This window comes from Pipistrellus kuhlii, unplaced genomic scaffold (assembly GCF_014108245.1).
Source record: "Pipistrellus kuhlii isolate mPipKuh1 unplaced genomic scaffold, mPipKuh1.p scaffold_m20_p_26, whole genome shotgun sequence".
Lineage (NCBI taxonomy): Eukaryota > Metazoa > Chordata > Mammalia > Chiroptera > Vespertilionidae > Pipistrellus > Pipistrellus kuhlii.
In genome coordinates, this window is record NW_023425525.1 from 8,840,650 (window position 1) to 8,860,457 (window position 19,808).

The following is a 19,808-nucleotide window of genomic DNA, read 5'->3' on the forward strand; positions in this document are numbered from 1 at the left end:
GGCAAGGAGAGAGAGGGGCCAGGAGGCTAATAATGAAAGCCTCTTATAAACATAATATTTTATAATGTACACAATATTTCATCACCTTGATGTCTTATAGGTATTTAGATAGTATTTTGTTGTATTGTTTATGGGTTCTAGAAAATAAATATTGAAAATATTTTCAGAGAAGCGAAGTAATATATCAAACCGTAGCCTTTTCAAATAAAAAGTCTACACAGATTATACGATCTTATTTATCTTCTACTTCTTTGTTTCCATGATGCCTATAAAGTTCAATTATGCCTATCACCCTGTATATCCTTCAAACCTCACCGAGGGAAATTTCAGGGGCGGTGGGTGTAGTATAAGGGAGGTAGGAAATGCGGCTGAGTTAGAGATGGTCAAGCTCAGAAAAAGAAAGCAGCTTACTCTAAGTGGCACAGATAAGAGATGGTGGAGCCTAGACCTAATTCTAAGTCTGTGTCCCTGAAGCTATACTCTAAGGGGAAAAAAATCACATTTTATATGAATAAGAGAACTACATGCTCATGTGGCTGTAAATAGAGCCTCACGTACCCAGTCACACTTCCTAAAGGCACCATTTTCACAAAATCGATGTAGAGACTGCTCTGTGACAACAGGTGACTGGCACCAAAGCTGCCTAACTCGGAGGTTGCTGCGAAGGTGTATTCCACTCAGGAGGGGTCCACTCCACTGGATAATGGGGATATGGTTGGCAGAATAGTGGCCTCCATAGCAAAGAAATCAAACATGTTTGATATGTTTACCTTCCATATCAAAAGGGATGTTGTAGATGAGATTAAGTTAAGGATCTCGAGAAAGAGAGATTAGCTAGATCCCAGGGTCCTCATTAGAGAGAGGCAGGAGAGTCTGAGTCTGACAATGGATGGGATGATGGAAGTGGAGGATCAGAATCAGAGAGAGATTTGAAGCTGCTGCAATGCCAGTTTTAAAAATGGAGGAAGAGGTCGTGAGCCAAGGGATGTCAGCAGCTTCTGGAAGCTGGAAAAGGGCAGGCAATGGATTCTCCCTTACAGCCCCCGGAAAGAAGCACAGTCTTGCTGGCACCTTGTTTTAGCTCAGTGAGGCCCATTTTGGACGTCTGTCCTCAAAAACAATAATATAATAAATTTGTTTTGTCAGTTTTTGGTGATCTGTTGTAGTCCAATAGGAAAAAGCATACTGTAATGGGCTCTACTACGTGAACTTGATTTTTCAAGCAATCAGTGTCAGTTGGAGTTAGGGATGGAATAGCCAGAGAACATTGGTGATTAAGAGGTGGAAGACCCCTTGAGACAGCATCGAGGGACCTGGAGAGTATCATGCTAAGTGAAATAAGTCAGAGAAAGACAAGCATCACATGATCTCCCTCATATGTGGAATCTAATTAACAAAATAAACTGATGAACAGAGTGGATCCAGAGACATGGAAGCATGGGACAGAGTGTGGAATCTCAGAGGGAAGGTGGGGCAGGGTGGGTGAATGGGAGATTATCAGCCATAGACCTCATAGGCATACATGCATAACCTATGGATGCAAACAGTGGGGTAGTGAGGGCCCGGGACAGGGGGCAGAGGTGGGCTAGAGAGGGTCGATGGAGGGAAAGAGAGACATATGTAATATTTTCAACAACAAAGATTTTTTTTTAAAGAGAGAGATGGCAGAATCACTAATGTTATAAGGGCCTCAGAGTTTAATTAAAGCCTACTTTTTATATCACAGTTCAGTTAATTTTATCAGACATTTATTTCCTGTGAACAGAGTAAATGGGAATACTGTTCAGCCACCTGGGGTGGCCTGGAAAACTTCTCCCAAATACCATTCATTTACAATGAGGGATTCACAGCGTGCATGGCTGTTCAGAGTCATAGCTTTTTCACCCGTTTCAGGACTCAAGGTTGGAGAGCTGCCTCCATTTCATTACTGTTCTACGTGGTCAGATTTAACATGTTCATTGTTAAAAAGCAACTTCAGTTTTCTTATCCACTTTGATCTAGTCTGTCAAGTGGGTAATCTAAGTCAGAAGACTGTGCATTTCCCCCATGGGGATCAGTAAAGCGAGGTAGTAAAAAAAAAGAGGTGTGTTTGTTGTTGTTATTGCCAGTATAATGCTGCTCATAAACATAAAATATATCTTGAATTGCTCTGCTTCTAAAAGACTTTATTCACCTAGCCTCTATTATCTTTGGTTATTTTACACAGCGTCATAACTTTTTGCTTATGACTCCATCTCTATCCTAAAAAATGATGTCCTTAATTTAGGGAGAATATCTTATTCTTATATCTATAGTACCTAGAAGAATGCAAGCCCAGAGATGCTGCTCAATAGATACTTATTGAGATGAAATTTAACTGAGTCCATTTGAGTTCAGATTTAAAATCCAGCCTCGACTTCCTCAGTGAGCTCTAGACCTATATATTTCAGGCTGCCTGCCCAATGGCCATTGTCATCATCATTCATACAATCACCGTGCACCTAACGAGCCATTTCTCATGCATTATTGCCGTGATCCCTACAAAAATTATCAGAGGGAGCACCCACAAAATAAGTATTTGCATTTTGCTGGTGAGAATCATGAGTCTCAAGAACTATGACTGGCCCAGTTTCTCACAGGTCATGAAGTTTTGGAGCCAGAGTAGAACTAAGCACTTATGGCTCCAAGTCCCAAGCAATTTATTGAGCAATCAGGTTTTTCAGTCTCAACGCTCTTGACATCTGGGCCTGAAACATTGTGTGTTTATAGGGCTGGGTAACTGCTGTTTGCATTACAGTGTGTTTACTGTATTCCCCAACTTTCTATGACAACCAGAATATCTCCTTGGGGTCAAAATGAGTTCCAATGGAAGATCAATGATCTAATGGCAGGCACAATGTGGTAAGTACAAGCAAAATAAGAGTAAAATTTGGGGAGGTCCCCTCATGGTGAAGGTAGAATTTGACTTGGATCTTTATCATAAAAATGATTGAATTGACTGAGCAAGACTTATTGTGATGAGTGAATATCAAATATGTGTGGAGCATGCGTGATGTTTTAAATTTAACTCTAAGGAGTAAAATGTAATAAACATTGTTAAATGTTTTCCTAAAACGAAACACCATCTTAACATCCATGGGGTGGAACATAGAGCTAATCTCATGATATGCACTTGGCATCATACTGTCTACTAGCTTAGGAAAGAATTGCCTCCATCTATTTTGGTAGCTTACCAGCCTAACAGTCACCCCCGGTCATCATTTAATTGTACTGTACATGAAGTTGGTATTTTCTAGTGAGCTTCTGGCTCATTGGGAATGCTCAAAAAAATATTGAGTTTTATTATCTTTGCATGCTTGCGGAAGGAAGGAAGGCCTACCTTTAGCTCTTGTCTTCTAGCTATGGTTCTTGGATTTAGAAACTCTCAACAAACAAGAATCGATTTTCTGACTTAACTTGGTGAAACTAGACCAACTAGGCTAATTCTACTTCTATTCAGAACCATTAAAAAACTGCAAAAGATTCTGACATTTCTGAAACATGCTCCCCTTCCCTGAATGAACCCTTGAGAAAGTGTACCGGAGCTGTTGGTATACTCTTTTTTGAACTCTGAGAATAAATATTATTGTTAGGAGTATGGATTTGGGAGTTAGATAGTTTTGCCTGAGTCCTGGCTCTCTTCATTATGACTTGTGTGACTTCTTAAATATCTGTGAACCTCAGTTTCATCATCTATAAAATGAGAATAAAAATAATTCCTACTTGGAAGAATCAAGTAAGAAAATATTGACTTGAGGGGTTTGGCACAGGTCAATAATAAATGATGGCTATTATCATCTGATTTTTTCACCAATATTAAGCACAGAATTCCTGGATGGGCTCCTGAGAGTAAAGGTCTCAGATACTGGTGGTGGGGGTGGCAGAAATCCTAAAAGATAGGGAATAGCCCAGGATTGAGTGAGGGCCAGTGTGGAGGGCTATTCCAGTCCTGCTCAGTGACACTAGGAGCTCACCAGCTGTCAGAGGAGGAAGGGGGAGAATTGGTAAGGCCTTTTCCCTTCATGTCCCTTGAAGACTACCTCAGTACTTCCCTTTTAAATATGGGGGTTCCTGTGTGTTTGAAGTTAGATATAATCTGAAATGCATATGGTCTTTTCCATCATTTCAAATTCTAATAATGCAGTTTATCCAAATGAAGGGTATTGCTGTCATGCGTGACTCAAGAATATAATAATTATCATGTAGTGGTTTAGTATGATGCCCTTTACAAGGATGCATGCTGAATATGACTGTGAAGTTTAATTTTAAAAAAATAAGATTGATAGCCCTAGCTGGTTTGGCTCAGTGGATAGAGAATCAGCCTGTGGACCGCAGGGTCCCAGGTTCAATTCCCATCAAGGGCACATGCCCAGCCCCCAGAAGGGGGCATGCAGGAGGCAGCCAGTTGATGATTCTCTCTCACCACTGATGTTTCTGATCCTCTCTCTCACTCCCTCTCTGAAATCAATTTTAAAAAAATTTAAATGAGGTTGATAATGTGCTTACTTGCCTATCTAAAGTAAAATTGTTTGAATCTTCCAAATAAATACTTTATAGATAGTGACATTTCAAGGAGGATAGGACTGACTGTTATCCCTGACTGTTTGGCCCCTTCCTTATGTGTTCAGGAGTATGCATATATATTTATGTTTTGTTCCCTCTGAACTTTCCTGGGAATTGAGTCTCTCCATCCAGAATATCAAGTTCTGCCATCCCCATTTCTAGCGATGGTTTGCAATGCAAATCATTGGGGCTGGTAATACTTGGTACCGTCACCATGGTAACCAGATGACGACAAGTTCACTCTACTTCCTCAGCAAAGGATTTTTCCGTCCTGTACTCAGGGCTGATGCCACTGCCAACAGGTCAAAGGGCATTGAAGAAAAAGCAGAAGGGTTCACAGAAATAAAAACACAGCTGGAACTCTTGTATTCCTTCTCCTCACACACTTCCTCTGAGTCCAGTTCCTCATAAGTCCAACCACTTCTAACTACTTTCCCACGGCTTCCTTTCTTCAGAGGGCTGGGTAGAGAGAATCCCTATGTGTCTTTATCCTCAACTTGACCATGGACTTTGGCGAGCAGACTGTCCTGGCTTTCCATGACTAACATTTAAATAAGAGCAGATGGGAACCTGGGCCACAGTTCTGTGGTCACAAGGACTGTTTAGTGTTCCCAGCTGCGGTGCTCAAGGAAGCAGGAAGGTATCCAAGTTCTCTCCACCAGCTCCAAGGGCCACTGCTCTGCCGAGACACTTTTGTTCTACTTTAGTAACTCTCACAACTTGTTTGTTTGTTTCCCAGCCTGTGGGGGAGGGAATAAGAGTTCTCTGTTCTCATTTTCTCTCAGTTGGAATGAAAGGGCAGCCTGGCATGTTCTGAAAGCTTTTTACCTGCTGCTGTGTGACCGGGTGATTCCTAGGAAGAAAGGCCATTAGCAATAAGGTAAGCATCTAATTGTTGGGGTTCTGGCCTGGATGGTTTCTGCACCCCGTGACTCCCTGGGTAACCGCCATTAACACGGGACGATCTGAAACACAGGGAACGGGATGCTCTAGGCTCACAATTGTTAGCAGAGTATTTCCCCTATGTTGTAACTATGTCAAGCAGGTTTCGGAGGTGAGATGCAGAAATTGTATTTTTCTTTTCGTAGCTGTTCTTTGTAGCTTGGGACTTTTGTGTCGTGTTCACTGGTAACTTTTTTCCCTTACAATCTGAGGGAAGTCTAATCGTTAAGATGAAGTGAAGGAGTTAAACTCTTTGGTTGTTAACTAATCAGTGAATTCACAGAATATACAAACTGAGCTGGAGGTGCTTGGGCCATGTGGGATTTTTTGGTTCATGCGGAACCTGCTATCAAAGTGAGAAGTCCTTTTGAAAGAGTAGAGAAAAAAGACTCTGTATACTCCAAAGGTAAATCAAGCAAGTTCATGAATGCTTTAGGAAGACAAATGATATTTAGGCTTACCAGATAAATGAAAGACACCAGTTAACTTTGAATTTTAGAAGAACAGCAACATTTTTGGTATAAATATTTCCCAAGTGATGGGCCATACTTATGCTAAAAATTCTTTGTGTGTGTGTGTGTGTGTGTGTGTGTGTGTGTGTTTTATCTGAAGTTCAAATATAGCGAAATTAGAAAAGGTCTTAGGAAAAATAAATGAGCATTCACTTTTATCATTATAAAACTTTCACTATAATTTTTTATTGAAAAAATCACAGAATTATCGTTGTCTTATTGTACCATATTAGGAAGTGATTTAATACTGAGGCTAAAACCTTAAAATAAGTGAGTTCAGAGTTCAATGGCACTTGCCTCATAATGTTAACAAGAGGTTTTTTATTAGTTTCCCAACTAGATATTGAAATTATAATCAGGATTTTATGTAGGATTCATGCCTGGTTGACTATTAAGATGCCAGACTGCTGCCTGAAGAGCCTTGCTCAGAGCCTCTTTAGCAATGACCCCATGTGGGTGTCCTGTGTGCTGAGAGACACTGGCCTCCTTGTCTCTTGAGGCTGCGCCTTAGGGCCAGGCTGAAAGACCCAGGACTGGACACCTCCCAGATCAGGCTCCTCCAGGACTCTAGAGGGCACCCAAGGGGAGCTGGGTGCAGAGGTGCTCTGAGTGTCCCAAACACTGGAAAACACTGCTGGCCTTCTGAGAGCATGGTCCAGGCCTGGTGGGATTCTGCACAGTCGCAGGTGATCTCTGTATACTCCAAAGGTAAATCAAGCAAGTTCATGAATGCTTTAGGAAGACAAATGATACAGAGAAAATGGGCTTTTTTTTTTTTTTTTTTTTTTTTTTTTTTTTTTTTTTACAATACTTGTAATTTTATTGCAGAGTACAAAAAAAATATTTTAAAGAATCTATTTGCCTTTCATGACATTGACATCTTTAAACCAGAATAGGTTAGTCATCTTGTAAAATGTCTCTCGATTTAGACTTAGTAGATAGTTCTTTAAGATTAGATACAGCTTATGCATTTTGGGTAGGAATAGCTCAGAAACAAGGAGGCATCCTTCTCAGGCATCATGTTAGGAGGAACAAACTGTTGTATGTTCACCCAAGATGTGAATTCGGACACTTGGTATCTTAAGATGGTATCTGCTGAATTTCTCCACTGTGAAGTTATTCTTGATCCTTCTGTATTTCTTAATCTTGGTGATTGTTGATGTCAGAGGAGTAAAAAATACTGAGGTTAGAAAAAGGACTTAGACATAGTAACTGTCTTAAATCTTGATTTCTTCTCCTCATTACCAGATATATTTCTTTATGTTCTTGGACAGAACCATCATGATCTTTTGCTATTGGATTGAAATACCATGTAATTTTTTTAATTGTATGACAATATATTTTTAAACTTCAGATTTGCAAACCTGAAGATCTTAAAGTGAATTGCTTGACCCATCATTAATTGTCTATTTTTTTAATTTATTAAATTTATTGTGGCAACATAGGATAATACAATTATATAGGTATCAAGTGTACAATCCTATAATATCTGCATATTGTATTGTGTGTTCACCACCCCAAGTTAAGTCTCCTTTAATTATTTATTTTCCCTTTATCCTCTTCTATCTCCTTCCACCCCTTTCCCTCTGGTAATCACCATACTGTTGTCTGTATCTATGAGTTGTTCTTTCTTTATTTAATCCCTTTACCTTTTTTTACCCAACCTCCAACCCCTTCCCCTGGTCACTCATTTTCTAAAGATATTAGGAAAGGTATATAAAAGGGATGTGTAATAGAGCTCAGCTAAAAGTATTCTCAAGAAAAACCACCATCTGCATTGGTCAGGGTTCTCCAGAGAAATTAAATAGAATCTATCTGTATCTATATACATATCTATATCCATATCCATATATATCTATTATATCAATCTCTGTCTCTATCACTATCTCTGATATATATATTTATATTTATATAGAGAAAGGGACAGAGATATCTATATCTATATCTATATCTATATCTATATCTATATCTATATCTATATCTATATCTATTTATTTGTCTATAGATTGTTATAAGGAAGATGTTCACACAATTATAGAACATGAACAGTTCCATGATCTGCCATCTGCAAGCTGGAGACCCAGGAAAGCTGGTGGTGTGGTTCTACTGTGAGTCCAAAGCTTGAGAAACAGTTGTAAAGAACCAGGTATAAATCCCAATTCCAGAGCAGGGAGAGACTGACATCCCAACTCACTCAGAGAGGCAGAGCAAAGGGAATTTTCCCTTCACCTTGTTCTTCTGTTCAGGCCCTCAACAAGTTGAATGATGCCCACCCATGGGGTGAGCAATCTGTGTTACTCAGGCTACTGAGTCAAACACTACTCTCTTCTGGAAACACCATTAGAGACACACCCAGAAACAATGAATAGCCAGATATCTGGGCACCCCGTGGCTCAGTCAAGTGGATACATAAAATTAATCATCACACCGTCAGTTAAGATGACTTGTGATTTCAGTAAGCTAACACTGAAGAACATCTGTTTAATTGTTGCAAAGCCACTGCTTAATAGCCCTTGGGTGAAATTTATGCTATAATTGCTCACATGCATTTTAATCCCCTTATCTGGAACGTTTGCCTCCCCATTATCTCATCTTCAAGAGCCAGAGCCAATACTTCCCCTTCCAAGAAGGCTTTTTTATGCCCCTGAATGAACATTTTCCTCCTTTAATATTTGAGAACAGTTGTTTTGTACTTCTCCCAAAATGCATATTATATTCTGCTTCAACATATATAGTTAATAAGTACTATTTCTTATAACCAACTGTAAGCTCCTCAAAGTTCCTTTATACATAGTAGACAGTAAACTATTAAATTAAGCTGAATTAGTAGAAATTATTGAGCATGGGTATCTAATGCACTTTTATTAGCAACTACTAGTACACAGTAAGGTACCTGATATGATAGAAACTACAAAGATGTACTCATAATTCCCACCCACAGAGAGCAAAGACAAAGTCCAGGGTCAGAACTAATCATTCATTTATTAAACAGTTATTGCTGGTTACTTATTATTATTCATGTCATAGACCAGTGTTTCCCAAACTTTTGATATATGTGTACCCCTTCTATAATTTTCATAACGCTGAGTACCCCTCGTACTCATGAGAACATAGAATTAGGCACAGCTAAGCTCGGTGCAGTGCATACCCCTCCAAACTTCGGTGTAACGCGTACCCGCACCAAACTCTTCCCGTACCCCTGGGGGTACGCATTTGGGAAACACTGTTAGACTATTATTCATGTCCTAGACTATCACAGATACAAAACTGCATAAGGCATGGTCCTGGTCCCCAAGGACCATGGAGTTCATTTAGTTGAGTGGAAAAGGCAGAAGTATAAATAAACCACTTGACTGTGAAGAGTACTACAGTAAGGGGTTGCTGTGAGTGCCGGAAGAGGCTAAGGTGGGAGTAGAGATCAGTAAGAAAAAAAAGTTCTATAGAATAAGTTCTCTTTGAACTCAATGAAATGGGGTTCAGTAATGAAAAGGGCAGTACTGCTAGGGGCATCTGCACCCCATGGGATCAGCGAAGAAGGCGCATTTGAGAACAAGTAGTTCTGTGTATCGGGAACATAGTATGCATGAAGAGCCTGGATTGCAATGATATGGGAATGAGGGCAGTGGGGGGGGGGGAGCAGAAGTAGATCATAGATACAAACATCCTTTCATTCTCCCTCTATGAGGAGGCAAGGCAAATGTTGAGAAGACAAGAGTAGAGATGAAGAGAAAAGAGGGATTCATTGAGAAAGAAAAATCACTTTAAAGTTGGAAAGGGATTGGAACAGGACTAGCAGACAATAAATCAGTTGATCCAACCTTACCAGCCTTGAAAGCATTTCAAGTATCCAGGAAGCTATATGATGATTCTTGTATTAATCATTGTTTGCTTATTTTCACCAGCAAAAGATGAAAACTCGAAGTCCAAGAGAACTGACTTTGGGTTCCAACTTGGGCACAACTGCCTTGTCTTTTAATCCAGCTTGCTCCTAAATGGCAGGAGTGAGCACCCTTCACATATTTCATGGTGGGAGGAAGCCACCCACAGAGCAAGTCATCACAGACTGCTTGTTCCTCCCAGCAGAGTGTTGACAGAACACTCTCTTCCCTAGGATCTGCCTCTACTTCACTGAATCACTCGGAAATCTTTGCAAGTATTTGTGGGGTTTGATACTTGGGTAGAGAGGAAGAGCAGAAGGGCATTCCTGGCTTGGCTTTGTGGCATGAGTTACTGAGTGGTCTTCCAAAGCCATGAGTAACAGGAACAATGTTGTATTCTTCTCACTTTTATAGTTTTGACGAACATAGCTTTAAAATCTTTTTTTAAATGCGAGCTGTCAACAGCATTGGTCAAATATAAGCAGTCTATGTGGTGGCTAGAAATAAAATAATCAACTTATGGAGTTATCTCATGTCATCTAATTTTCTCATACAGTAAAAAAAAACCCACTACATTCTAAGACAACTTAAAACTTCATGCTCAGTGTCATGCAACCAATTAGCTATTTGTTGATTAATGAAAATCAACTTTTTTTTTTGTTTCTCTGGTAATGAATAAGGATCTTTATCTTTTTAGCACTTAAAAGGCACATAAGAGAAGTTTAAAAAAAGATATTTATTCAGATAGTTTTGGTTGAAATGGCAGAAGTGGGCATCAAGTGATTACTCAGAAAACCTTGCTTTAAAATAGAAGTAGAAATATATATGTTTGTGTATATATGTATGAAATCTTTAATGATCTTATAACCAGACTAGAGGCCTGCTGCATGAATTCATGCACAAATGCATGCAGGGTACTTGGCCTGGCCAGTGATCGGGTTGATCAAGGCAGGCTGGTCAGGGGGAGGAACCACATGAGGTTGGCCGGCTGTGCGAGTGCACTGACCACAGAGGAGAGCTCCTGCATTGAGTGTCTACCTATCCCCTGGTAGTCAGTGCACATTATAGCTACTAGCCGGTCATCTGGTTGTAATGATTGCTTAGACTTTTATTTATATATAGACTTACTTTGATATTTCCTGATTCCTTGTTGGCATTCATTTAATAATCATCCATTGAGTACTTTTTCCATACAATTATGATATGAGAGCTAGGATCTCGGTCCTGAATAAAATCTCAGTGTGGTTAAAGAGAAGTGTAGCCAAAACCGGTTTGGTTCAGTGGATAGAGTGTCAGCCTGCAGACTGAAAGGTCCTGGGTTCAATTCCGGTCAAGGGCATGTACCTTGGTTGCAGGCACAATCCCAGTGGGGATGATTCTCTCTCACCAGTGTTTCTAACTTTCTATCCCTCTCTCCTCCTCTCTGTAAAAAATCAATAAAAATATATTTTTTTAAAAAGAGAAGTGTAAACACAGATTTACAAAACAATTGATAATACTTTATTTACAGAGGAGAAATTAAAACCATACTAATATAAGGAGAGACTGTAGATAGAGAAGATAAGAAGGGGCTGAGGACTAAGTTATAAAACATTCAAAATTTAGAAGTTAGAAACCAGGAAAAGAGCTTCAGAAAAATGCTTTGAGTGAGATAGGAGGAAATCTGGATGAGTGTGGTATTAGAAAACAAATGAAAAGATTACTTACATTAAGATAAAGTAGTCAACTCCATTGAATGCTGCTGGAAATTATGAAAGGATAAGAACTGATAGTTGTCATACTGACTTGAGTTTGTTATAAAGAGACTCAGGAAATGTGAATGGTGCTGTAAATCAGAGTCTTTTGCAGTGATCCAAGCAGCATGATGAGTTCTGATGTATATCAGATTGATGGCCATGGAAGTAGTTGGTCTGAGATATAGTATTATTATTAAGGAGCCTCCACCTCTTTTTATTTTTTTCTTTTCTTTTCTTTCTTTCTTTCTTTCTTTCTTTCTTTCTTTCTTTCTTTCTTTCTTTCTTCTTTTTTTTTAATGGCTTGATGTGAAAGGATTGGAGGAATTAAGGAAGACTTATTATTTCTTGGCCTAAAGAATGGTATCACTTATTGAGATGAGAAACACTGGCATAGAACATGTATATGAGGGAGAGGGTTCAAATAAAAGTCAAGGAAAGAATAAAGAATTTAGTGTGGCATGTATAAGATAAAGATGTCTATAGAGATGCCAAATAGCTTCAGAAGGGGCTCAGGGACCCTGTTCTGAAGCTCTATACCAGAGGAAAGAAGTGTGAACCAGCTCTCTTAGGACTGGTTGCTTAGTTAATGTATAGAGGGAGATGAATGGCTCATAGTAATAATCTTTTCAAGAGCATGAGGGGTTCTGGAAGCTTCCTTTTTAAACTTCTATGAGTGGTGTTACAGCTGGGCAAGAGGGCAGATCTTTCTGGAGCACATGGCTCTGGGCAGACTTCTGTTATGCCCTGCTCCTGGGGAAGTCATTGTATATGGAGGGTGGATGGGAGGCAAGCTGGACACCATTTGAGATCTTATGAAGGCTTGAGCAAAGGCTGGGATACTGAGGATCTGTGGTGGGGACATAAAGATGCTGAGATCCTTGTGAACCAGAATGCTTTGGGGGATGTTCTTCCATTATGCTTTTTTCTTCTGGACCAAGGAGTCCTTTAGTGGTGGCCAGGCTAGAGCTTCAGCCTATCATTGTCACCTTGAAACTTAATTCATAGTCGATGGAATTTCCAGACTTTGATATGAGCTTCTAATCGTCTCGGGGAAATCTGTGTTCTCATGGTTGCAGAAATATTTTATTCTCCAAATATATGAACTTCTCAATTATCTACACTAAGTAGTCTCAAAATACCCAGGTTATCCACACACTAAGAGTGTCAAATGTATCTCCTGTGAGAAAAACTATTGCATTAATTGGTTATCCTTTCCTTCACAGTTCTTGGCATTACGATAACAGGAGGCAACATAGAGAAGAGAAGGAAAGGGGGAAATAAAAATTAACCAATATAGGCATTGATTCTTTTGTAGACATTTTTTATTAAATTTTTCCAAAACCCTCTGGAATGGTTATTTCATACTCATTACAGACATGAAGAAGTAGATGATCAGAGATGTTTGAAGATTTCCCCAAGGAGATATCAGGGAAGCAGCAGAGCTGAGATTAAAATCTGGAATTATCTGACCTGAAAGCACTTGTTCTTTTAACCACATAAAAACCAAGAATACTCACTATGACAACTGGATGTTTCTCTCCCAAATAATCACGCAGTCAAATAATAGTTACAGATTCTTCACTGTGGGCAAAGAGCTGTGCTGGGATCTCTGGGGGCACAGAGATAAAGAAAGCACAGCCCTTACCGTCCAGTATGAACAACCTCATTGGCAGCCTGTTTGCATAGAGGTGCAAACCTTTAGCTCCAGAGGACAGGAATGGAATCATCGTCGCTGCTTTAGGTATTAAAGCACCACAGTGAAAAGGAGTGTGGTTGGTTGGTTCAGTTCATGCAAGTGAAACACATGCGATGTAAAATTAATGTAGCAAAGCCATTTTTCTCATTCTGATTCTTTTTAAAATTTCAAAATTTTATAACATTTTAATGCATTGTGTTTTTTGTTTTGTTTTTTGTTTTTGTTTTTTGGCCCTAGCTGGTTTGGCTCAGTAGATAGAGCTTCAGCCTCCAGACTGCAGGGTCCCAGGTTTTATTCCAGTCAAGGGTACATGCCAGGGTTTCAGGCTCTATCCCATCTCTCATCATTGATCATCACTATCATATCTCTCTCTCTCTCTCTCTCTCTCTCTCTCTCTCTCTCTCTCTCTCTCTCTCTTTCTCTTTTTCTCTCTTTCTCTCCTCTCTGAACTCAATAAAAATACATTGCTTTTTTGTCTTTTCAATACGTTGCTTATTTGTTTTGTTGTTTTTACAAAATTAAGTTATTAATGCATATATAGTTTTGCATTCTCTTATTTTATAAAATATGATAAGAAATTTCCCCAATTAATGGGAGTTCTTTGTACCCATAAGGATTAATGACGTAGTGATCAGGATAGAAATAATCTGGAGAGAAGAGGCTGTACAGGGTCCAGGGTCCAGGATGAGGATTTGTGTTTGGTTCCAAATGTCCTGAGGACAGAGTGGTTAACCGGTGGGATCACCAGAGGCCACGTGCCATAACGTCCACCCTGCCAGTCTGTGGGCAGTTCAGGGCTGCCACCTGCTCTGTGTCCCTTCCCAAAGGGCTGCTCTGGGGGTCATGCCAGGGAAGCCAGATGAAGGGCATTCAAGCATCAGAGACTCCGTTTCCAGAAGCAGACTTGTTCACTAAGTGGGAAGGCACCCACTGAGTCAGAGGCAACCAAGAGTTTTGTTTTTTTTTTACAAACTGGCTCCTGACCTTTGCCTCTTACAAGAATTGTTGCTTTTCCCACAGGCCTTTCCTGTTAAAAGCCAAGTCCAACTGAGCTGGCAGGGAGCTACCCTCATGGCCGTGCAAGCCCAGTGGCTGAGAACAAATCCACTACTGTAGAACAAACGTCTGGGGACCCACCAATAAAGCTGCACTTGCATCTAAACCTTTGGTGGTTATTAGTGTTATATTTGAAAAAAGTGGTGGCCAGGTTAAAATTTGACATGATAGTCCGGAAGCAGCGATTCTAGGACTGTGTGCTGCTAGGCATCTCCTGCTCCCACTACAGAGCAAATCTCTCGTGCTACATAGGAACTGACTTTCAGCCCAGGTTAGTGAATGAGCAAGATTATTCTGGGGTTTATTTTCCCATGCTGCATTATACCTTTATTCAAACCCCGATCCTCTATTGAATCTGATGTTTTGTGAATGTTGTTTAGTGTGATTTTGGAGTGTTTCTTCCTGGTGACATTTGCACTGTCAGAGTTGATGTTCTGATTATCATTCACATGCACAAGAGATACAACGTTGCCAAAGAGAACTGTCTCTCCTCCCAAGACCCCAAGCTTATGCAAAATTAAGTAACTGAAAATTAAACGCAGTTTCTAAAGGCTGTTTTTGTCTCCTGTTATGAATTCTAGAGTACCAACCAATTCTACAAAGGTTAGAAGTATAATCTAATCTGTGTTGTTTCTGTCCTGTATCATCATTGAAATTTTTATAAGCACTTATCTTCCCCCAGAGTATATTCCTAGTTAACTTTCTGATGGCTAAAATACTTCCTGTTAATATACATATTAACTTTCCACCTGTTGCCCAAATTTTTAACTAATTGAAATTTCTTATAATTGCTTTTTTTACACAAAATGAATAGTTATCACAATTGTCATTAATTTTTGCAGTAATTTATTATTACTGCAACAATAACTGTATATTTATACCACCAAGGAATGATAGAACTTTAGTAGATGAAGCATATTAGGAGACTTTTACCACCAGTTGCACCTAGAATGCGCAACTATATTAGAATATTCAGATGCTTACATTAAACCTGAATGATGTGCCTTGTTGAAACGTTGATTAGAAATGGTGGTCTGCAAGTCATGTGATCAGGAATTAAGACTAAGTTTAGAGATGCAAGACATGCTGCTAAAGTGGGTATTTGACTATTTGGTCATTTCTCTAAGCTTAAAGAATAATCTAATGCAAATTCAAGTAGATGACATGCAAGGATGCAAATTCAAGTAGATGACATGCAAGGATTTAATCAGAAACAGTGGTTTTGAATCCTAGATTTGCTATTTGATTTTGTACATATTTATTTAGCACCTACTATGTGCTGAGAATTCAGCCATGTATATACTATAGACATATCAGTGAGTTAGAGGAAAGCATTGTTCTCAACATGCCAAGTCTCAGGAGTTCAAACAATTTCCACAGTTGCTCTGTCTCCTTCTCTTGCTGTTAGAGCCTCATAAATGTCAAATTAAGTAATTGAGGCAGCCTACCTTTTTTGTGCCATGTGCATAATATATTTACCAGTACGAATTGTCTCAAACAATTTGTCCCCTTTAGAGTAGATAGTACAGCTTCAGAGCCATGGGAATGTGCTTGGAGCTCAAGGCCTAAGTTTAAATCCTGGTGCCTGTGTGGCTTTGGATTTGCAACTTAACCTCTCTGTTCTTCAATTTACTATAAATTGTGACAAACTCCTTCATTGACAATTAGATTAAATAACATAGACATAGAACTCAGCATGGAATCTAGCACATAAACACTGCACTGAGGTTAACAGTTGTTAAAATTCAGTACCATTTATCCGACATTAAAAATTAAGGGAATGAAAAGAGATTATGTTATTTATACAAGGCCACACAACAAGTGTCCAGGCTGATCTGTTGCCAAAGTCTTCATTTAAAATATATATATATTTCAGTTCTTTTTTTGTTAATCCTTACTTGAGGATATTTTTTTAATATATATTTTATTGATTTTTTACAGAGAGGAAGAGAGGGACAGAGAGTTAGAAACATCGATCAGCTGCCTCTTGCACACCCCCTACTGGGGATGTGCCCGGAACCAAGGTACATGCCCTTGACAGGAATTGAACCTGGGACCTTACAGTCCGCAAGCCAACGCTGTATCCACTGAGCCAAACCGGTTTCGGCATTACTTAAGGATATTTTCCCACTGATTTTTAGAGAGAGGGAAAGATAGAAATATCAATGTGAGAGAAACACGTCAATTGGCTGCCAGGGCACAAACCAGGGAGGAGCCAGAAACCAATTTAGGTGCCCTGGACCAGAATTGAACCTGGGACCCTTGGGTCCACAGGCCAATGCTCTATCTACTGAGCCAGGGCTTTAAAGATGTTTCTACTGAGCTAGGGCTTTAAAGATGTTTCTTTAAAGATATAACAATTGGATAGATTTGAAGACTACTTATTATGCTAATCGGTGCTTTTAAGCTTCCTCCGTGGCTGGGTGTAGCCACTTCCCCAACTTCTTTGCTCACTGACCAGGACCCTGACAGCCAGCTTGAATCCACCAGGATGTGGATGTGGCCTGTTGATGGATGAGGCCCCATTAGTCCCTGGTCTCCAGCTGCCTCTACGCTAAGAGGGGACCATTTCTCTGCATTATAACAGAGAACTTGGCTTGTAGGGGGGCAGCAGGGAGATAAGCTACCAAAGATCGTGACCTGGATCTTGTTGTACTGTAAGCATCTTAACCTTGCCCTCTCCTTGAGCCAAGCCCGAAAGCTGACCCATTGTGTCTGGTGTGTGTTTTTTTGAAATCAGTGTGCCGAATGATGATGGTGGAGAAGTCACATGGATCTGACAGCCCTCGAGGAGGCCAGGAGAGGAGCCGGAGAGGCATCCTGCGGTCCACCAAGAGGGCCTGGGCTACCCTGGAAGAGCAGCTGCCTCCGGGCTCTGAGCAGGAAGGCCAGAGTCTCCCCACACTCTCGCTAGGTAAGGATGGACCCTCAGGGTATCTGAAATAGCCCGCTCTTCTGTGAGTGGTGAGGGATGAGGGGCTTTGGGGCAAATAATTTCAGAGTAAGGACTAAGCTTTGAAGATACTAGCATCCCTGGCATGATTCCAGAAACTTCTATGAAATGGGCACTTCTGATGTCCCCTACAGACACTCAAAGACCTTAATGGAAACAGTCCAACTAAAGAATGAACTCGGCTTCCTTCCCACTCCAATGTACCCACAATAAACCCCCCAGGACGCCAGAGCTGTGTGGAGTCTGTCAGAATCATGAGGCTTTATTTTAACAAAAGGCTTTTATTTGATGGCCTTTACATGAGACATCAATAATCATTTAACAGCTTAAAGGGTAATAACGAAGAAAACACTTCTGCTTCCACTATAATGTAACTGATGGTTTTTCTTGTTTAAATATTCTTATTGATTTCAGAGAAGAAGGGAGAGGGACAGAAAGATAGAAACATCAATGATGAGAATCATTGATTGGCTGCCTCCTGCACACACACACACACACGCACACACACACACACACACACACACACACCTCACACCTGGGGATCGAGCCAGCATGTGCCCTGACTGGGAATCCAACCATGACCTCCTACTTCATAGGTCGATGCTCAACCATTGAGCCACGCCGGCCAGGCTGTTTTTTCTTTGTTCACTACTCAGTTCATTCCATCCCTTCACAGTAACTCAACTGAATAAAGAGCTCCCTGTCCCACTGGCCTTTTTGGTTCACCAGACACCTTGTGAGGGGGTAATCCAGCTACCTCACTGATGGTTTCAAGTCCAAGAAAGTCAGCTCAGAGTAGCCTGTATCCCGCAATAGGAAACACTGCCTTTGCATCCTCTCCTTTCTGCCTGCTGACCCTTTGTTGTGAGGGATAAAGAACCACCTTAAAAGGCTGGTGCCCTTGGCAATCCTGGGAGTGTAGTGCGATTTGTCCCTGGAATGAATGCAAATTTGGTTTCTAACCTGGCAGAGAACGCCTTGCAAATAAACATCCCTGGCTAGCTGCCTTAGGTAAATGTCCTGATTCAATCCGGAGGGCTCCCGGGTGATTTCCATCCAACAAGAGAAAGACAAAAGTCTCCTGTGCTTGTTCACCTTTTGCATTCATGCCAGGTAATTACAACGTGATTCCAACACCTCTTGCTCATGGTGGTTTCTTTTCCTCCCCTTTTATGTTTTGGGTTGTTTTGTTTTGTTTTGTTTTTTAAGTTACAGTCTTTTGGCAAGTTCATACTTCATTTCCAGGAAAGGATGATTACAGAAAACATGAAAATGCTTATAGAAACATGGACCTAAATATGTAGGAAATAGAGCTACTGGGTGGTGGCTGAATGATGAAATCGAGTCTTTTTAACCGGCTGGGCTCTGACTGTTTCTTTCTCATTTCTTTCTCATTTGTAGATGGTTCCAAACAAGAAAGTATTCAGCGGTGGCTGGACTCCGGGTTCTTGTAAGTGTCTGTTTGTGACCTTGTACATTTCTCTTGCAAAGATCCATGAAAACAATGAGTAACCCTGTGGGAGGTGAGGAGGGACCTATAGGGATTTTCATTTTATCTGTGTGCTTGATAGGTTACTCTATTATTGCACAAGTTATGTGTCAGTTTAAAGGTACAAAACAGGATACTCTTTCAGCCCCTGGATTCTCATAGGTTTCCCAAAGCCCTCTGGTTATTAGCCTAGCTCTGTATTTTGCTCTCGTCTATTTAATCACAGAGCAATTTGTCTAACTTGTTGACACACACTGTTTGATTCACAATACTTTTGTTTCTTACAGTGTCTCTGTAGATGAAAACTTTCAGCAAGTCACCGACCACACAGGTAACAGGAAACCCGAGCAGCAGTCATGGTTTATGAATCCCGGTAGGATCTGTATTGACATGTCTGTGCAGTGCAAATAACTCTTCTTAAAATGACAATCGCCAGAGGTTCCTAGAAATAGAACCCACCTCAACAACCATCCTGTGTAGTTGCTTTGTTTGATCATTGGGACTGAGGCTCAGGAAGGCAGGTGAGTGCTGGAAACCAGGACTCTTGCCATAACATTAGCTCAAGTTCTAGCCGAAAATTCACCGGTTCTATGAAGACGTTTTGCAAGAATGTAATTATGGAAATGAAACTGTTTTCTTTCTCCTCACAGTATATTGTTGTTTTCTTTCCAAATCTAGTTTCTTTCTCTTCTTTGGTCTCAAAACGATGCATTTGTTCTCAAAAAGAACAAATGACTGGAGTCTCTAGCAAATAATACAGGCATGTATTTCTGAGGCAGAACGTGGTGCACGCTTGTTACGCAGAAATTTGATATGAGCATTATAAAAAGAAAAAAATTTAATTACAGGTCTCACAGTTTCCATCTTCATTAAATGAAATACTGTATTTCACAGAATCGAAGACTCCTTGATTGTAAAATGCACTCACACTTTAAGTTCCACTCAATGAAAAAGTAAAACAATAA

General features: G+C 40.2%; 1 protein-coding gene across 2 annotated transcripts in view; it reads left to right on the plus strand.

Moving 5' to 3' along the window:
- ITPRID1 (ITPR interacting domain containing 1) overlaps positions 1-19,808 on the plus strand; it is a 62,484-nt gene that overhangs the window by 2,439 nt on the left and 40,237 nt on the right. Inside the window, exons 1-4 of one of the 2 annotated variants that reach the window (XM_045587232.1) lie at positions 5,026-5,461; positions 17,142-17,315; positions 18,756-18,804; positions 19,131-19,174. In XM_045587232.1, the coding sequence (XP_045443188.1) occupies positions 17,150-17,315; positions 18,756-18,804; positions 19,131-19,174 (259 nt within the window). In that variant the 5' untranslated portion in view covers positions 5,026-5,461; positions 17,142-17,149. Of the gene's footprint in view, positions 1-5,025; positions 5,462-17,141; positions 17,316-18,755; positions 18,805-19,130; positions 19,175-19,808 lie in introns of those variants that run through there. The other variant, XM_036453830.2, reaches the window with a different exon arrangement.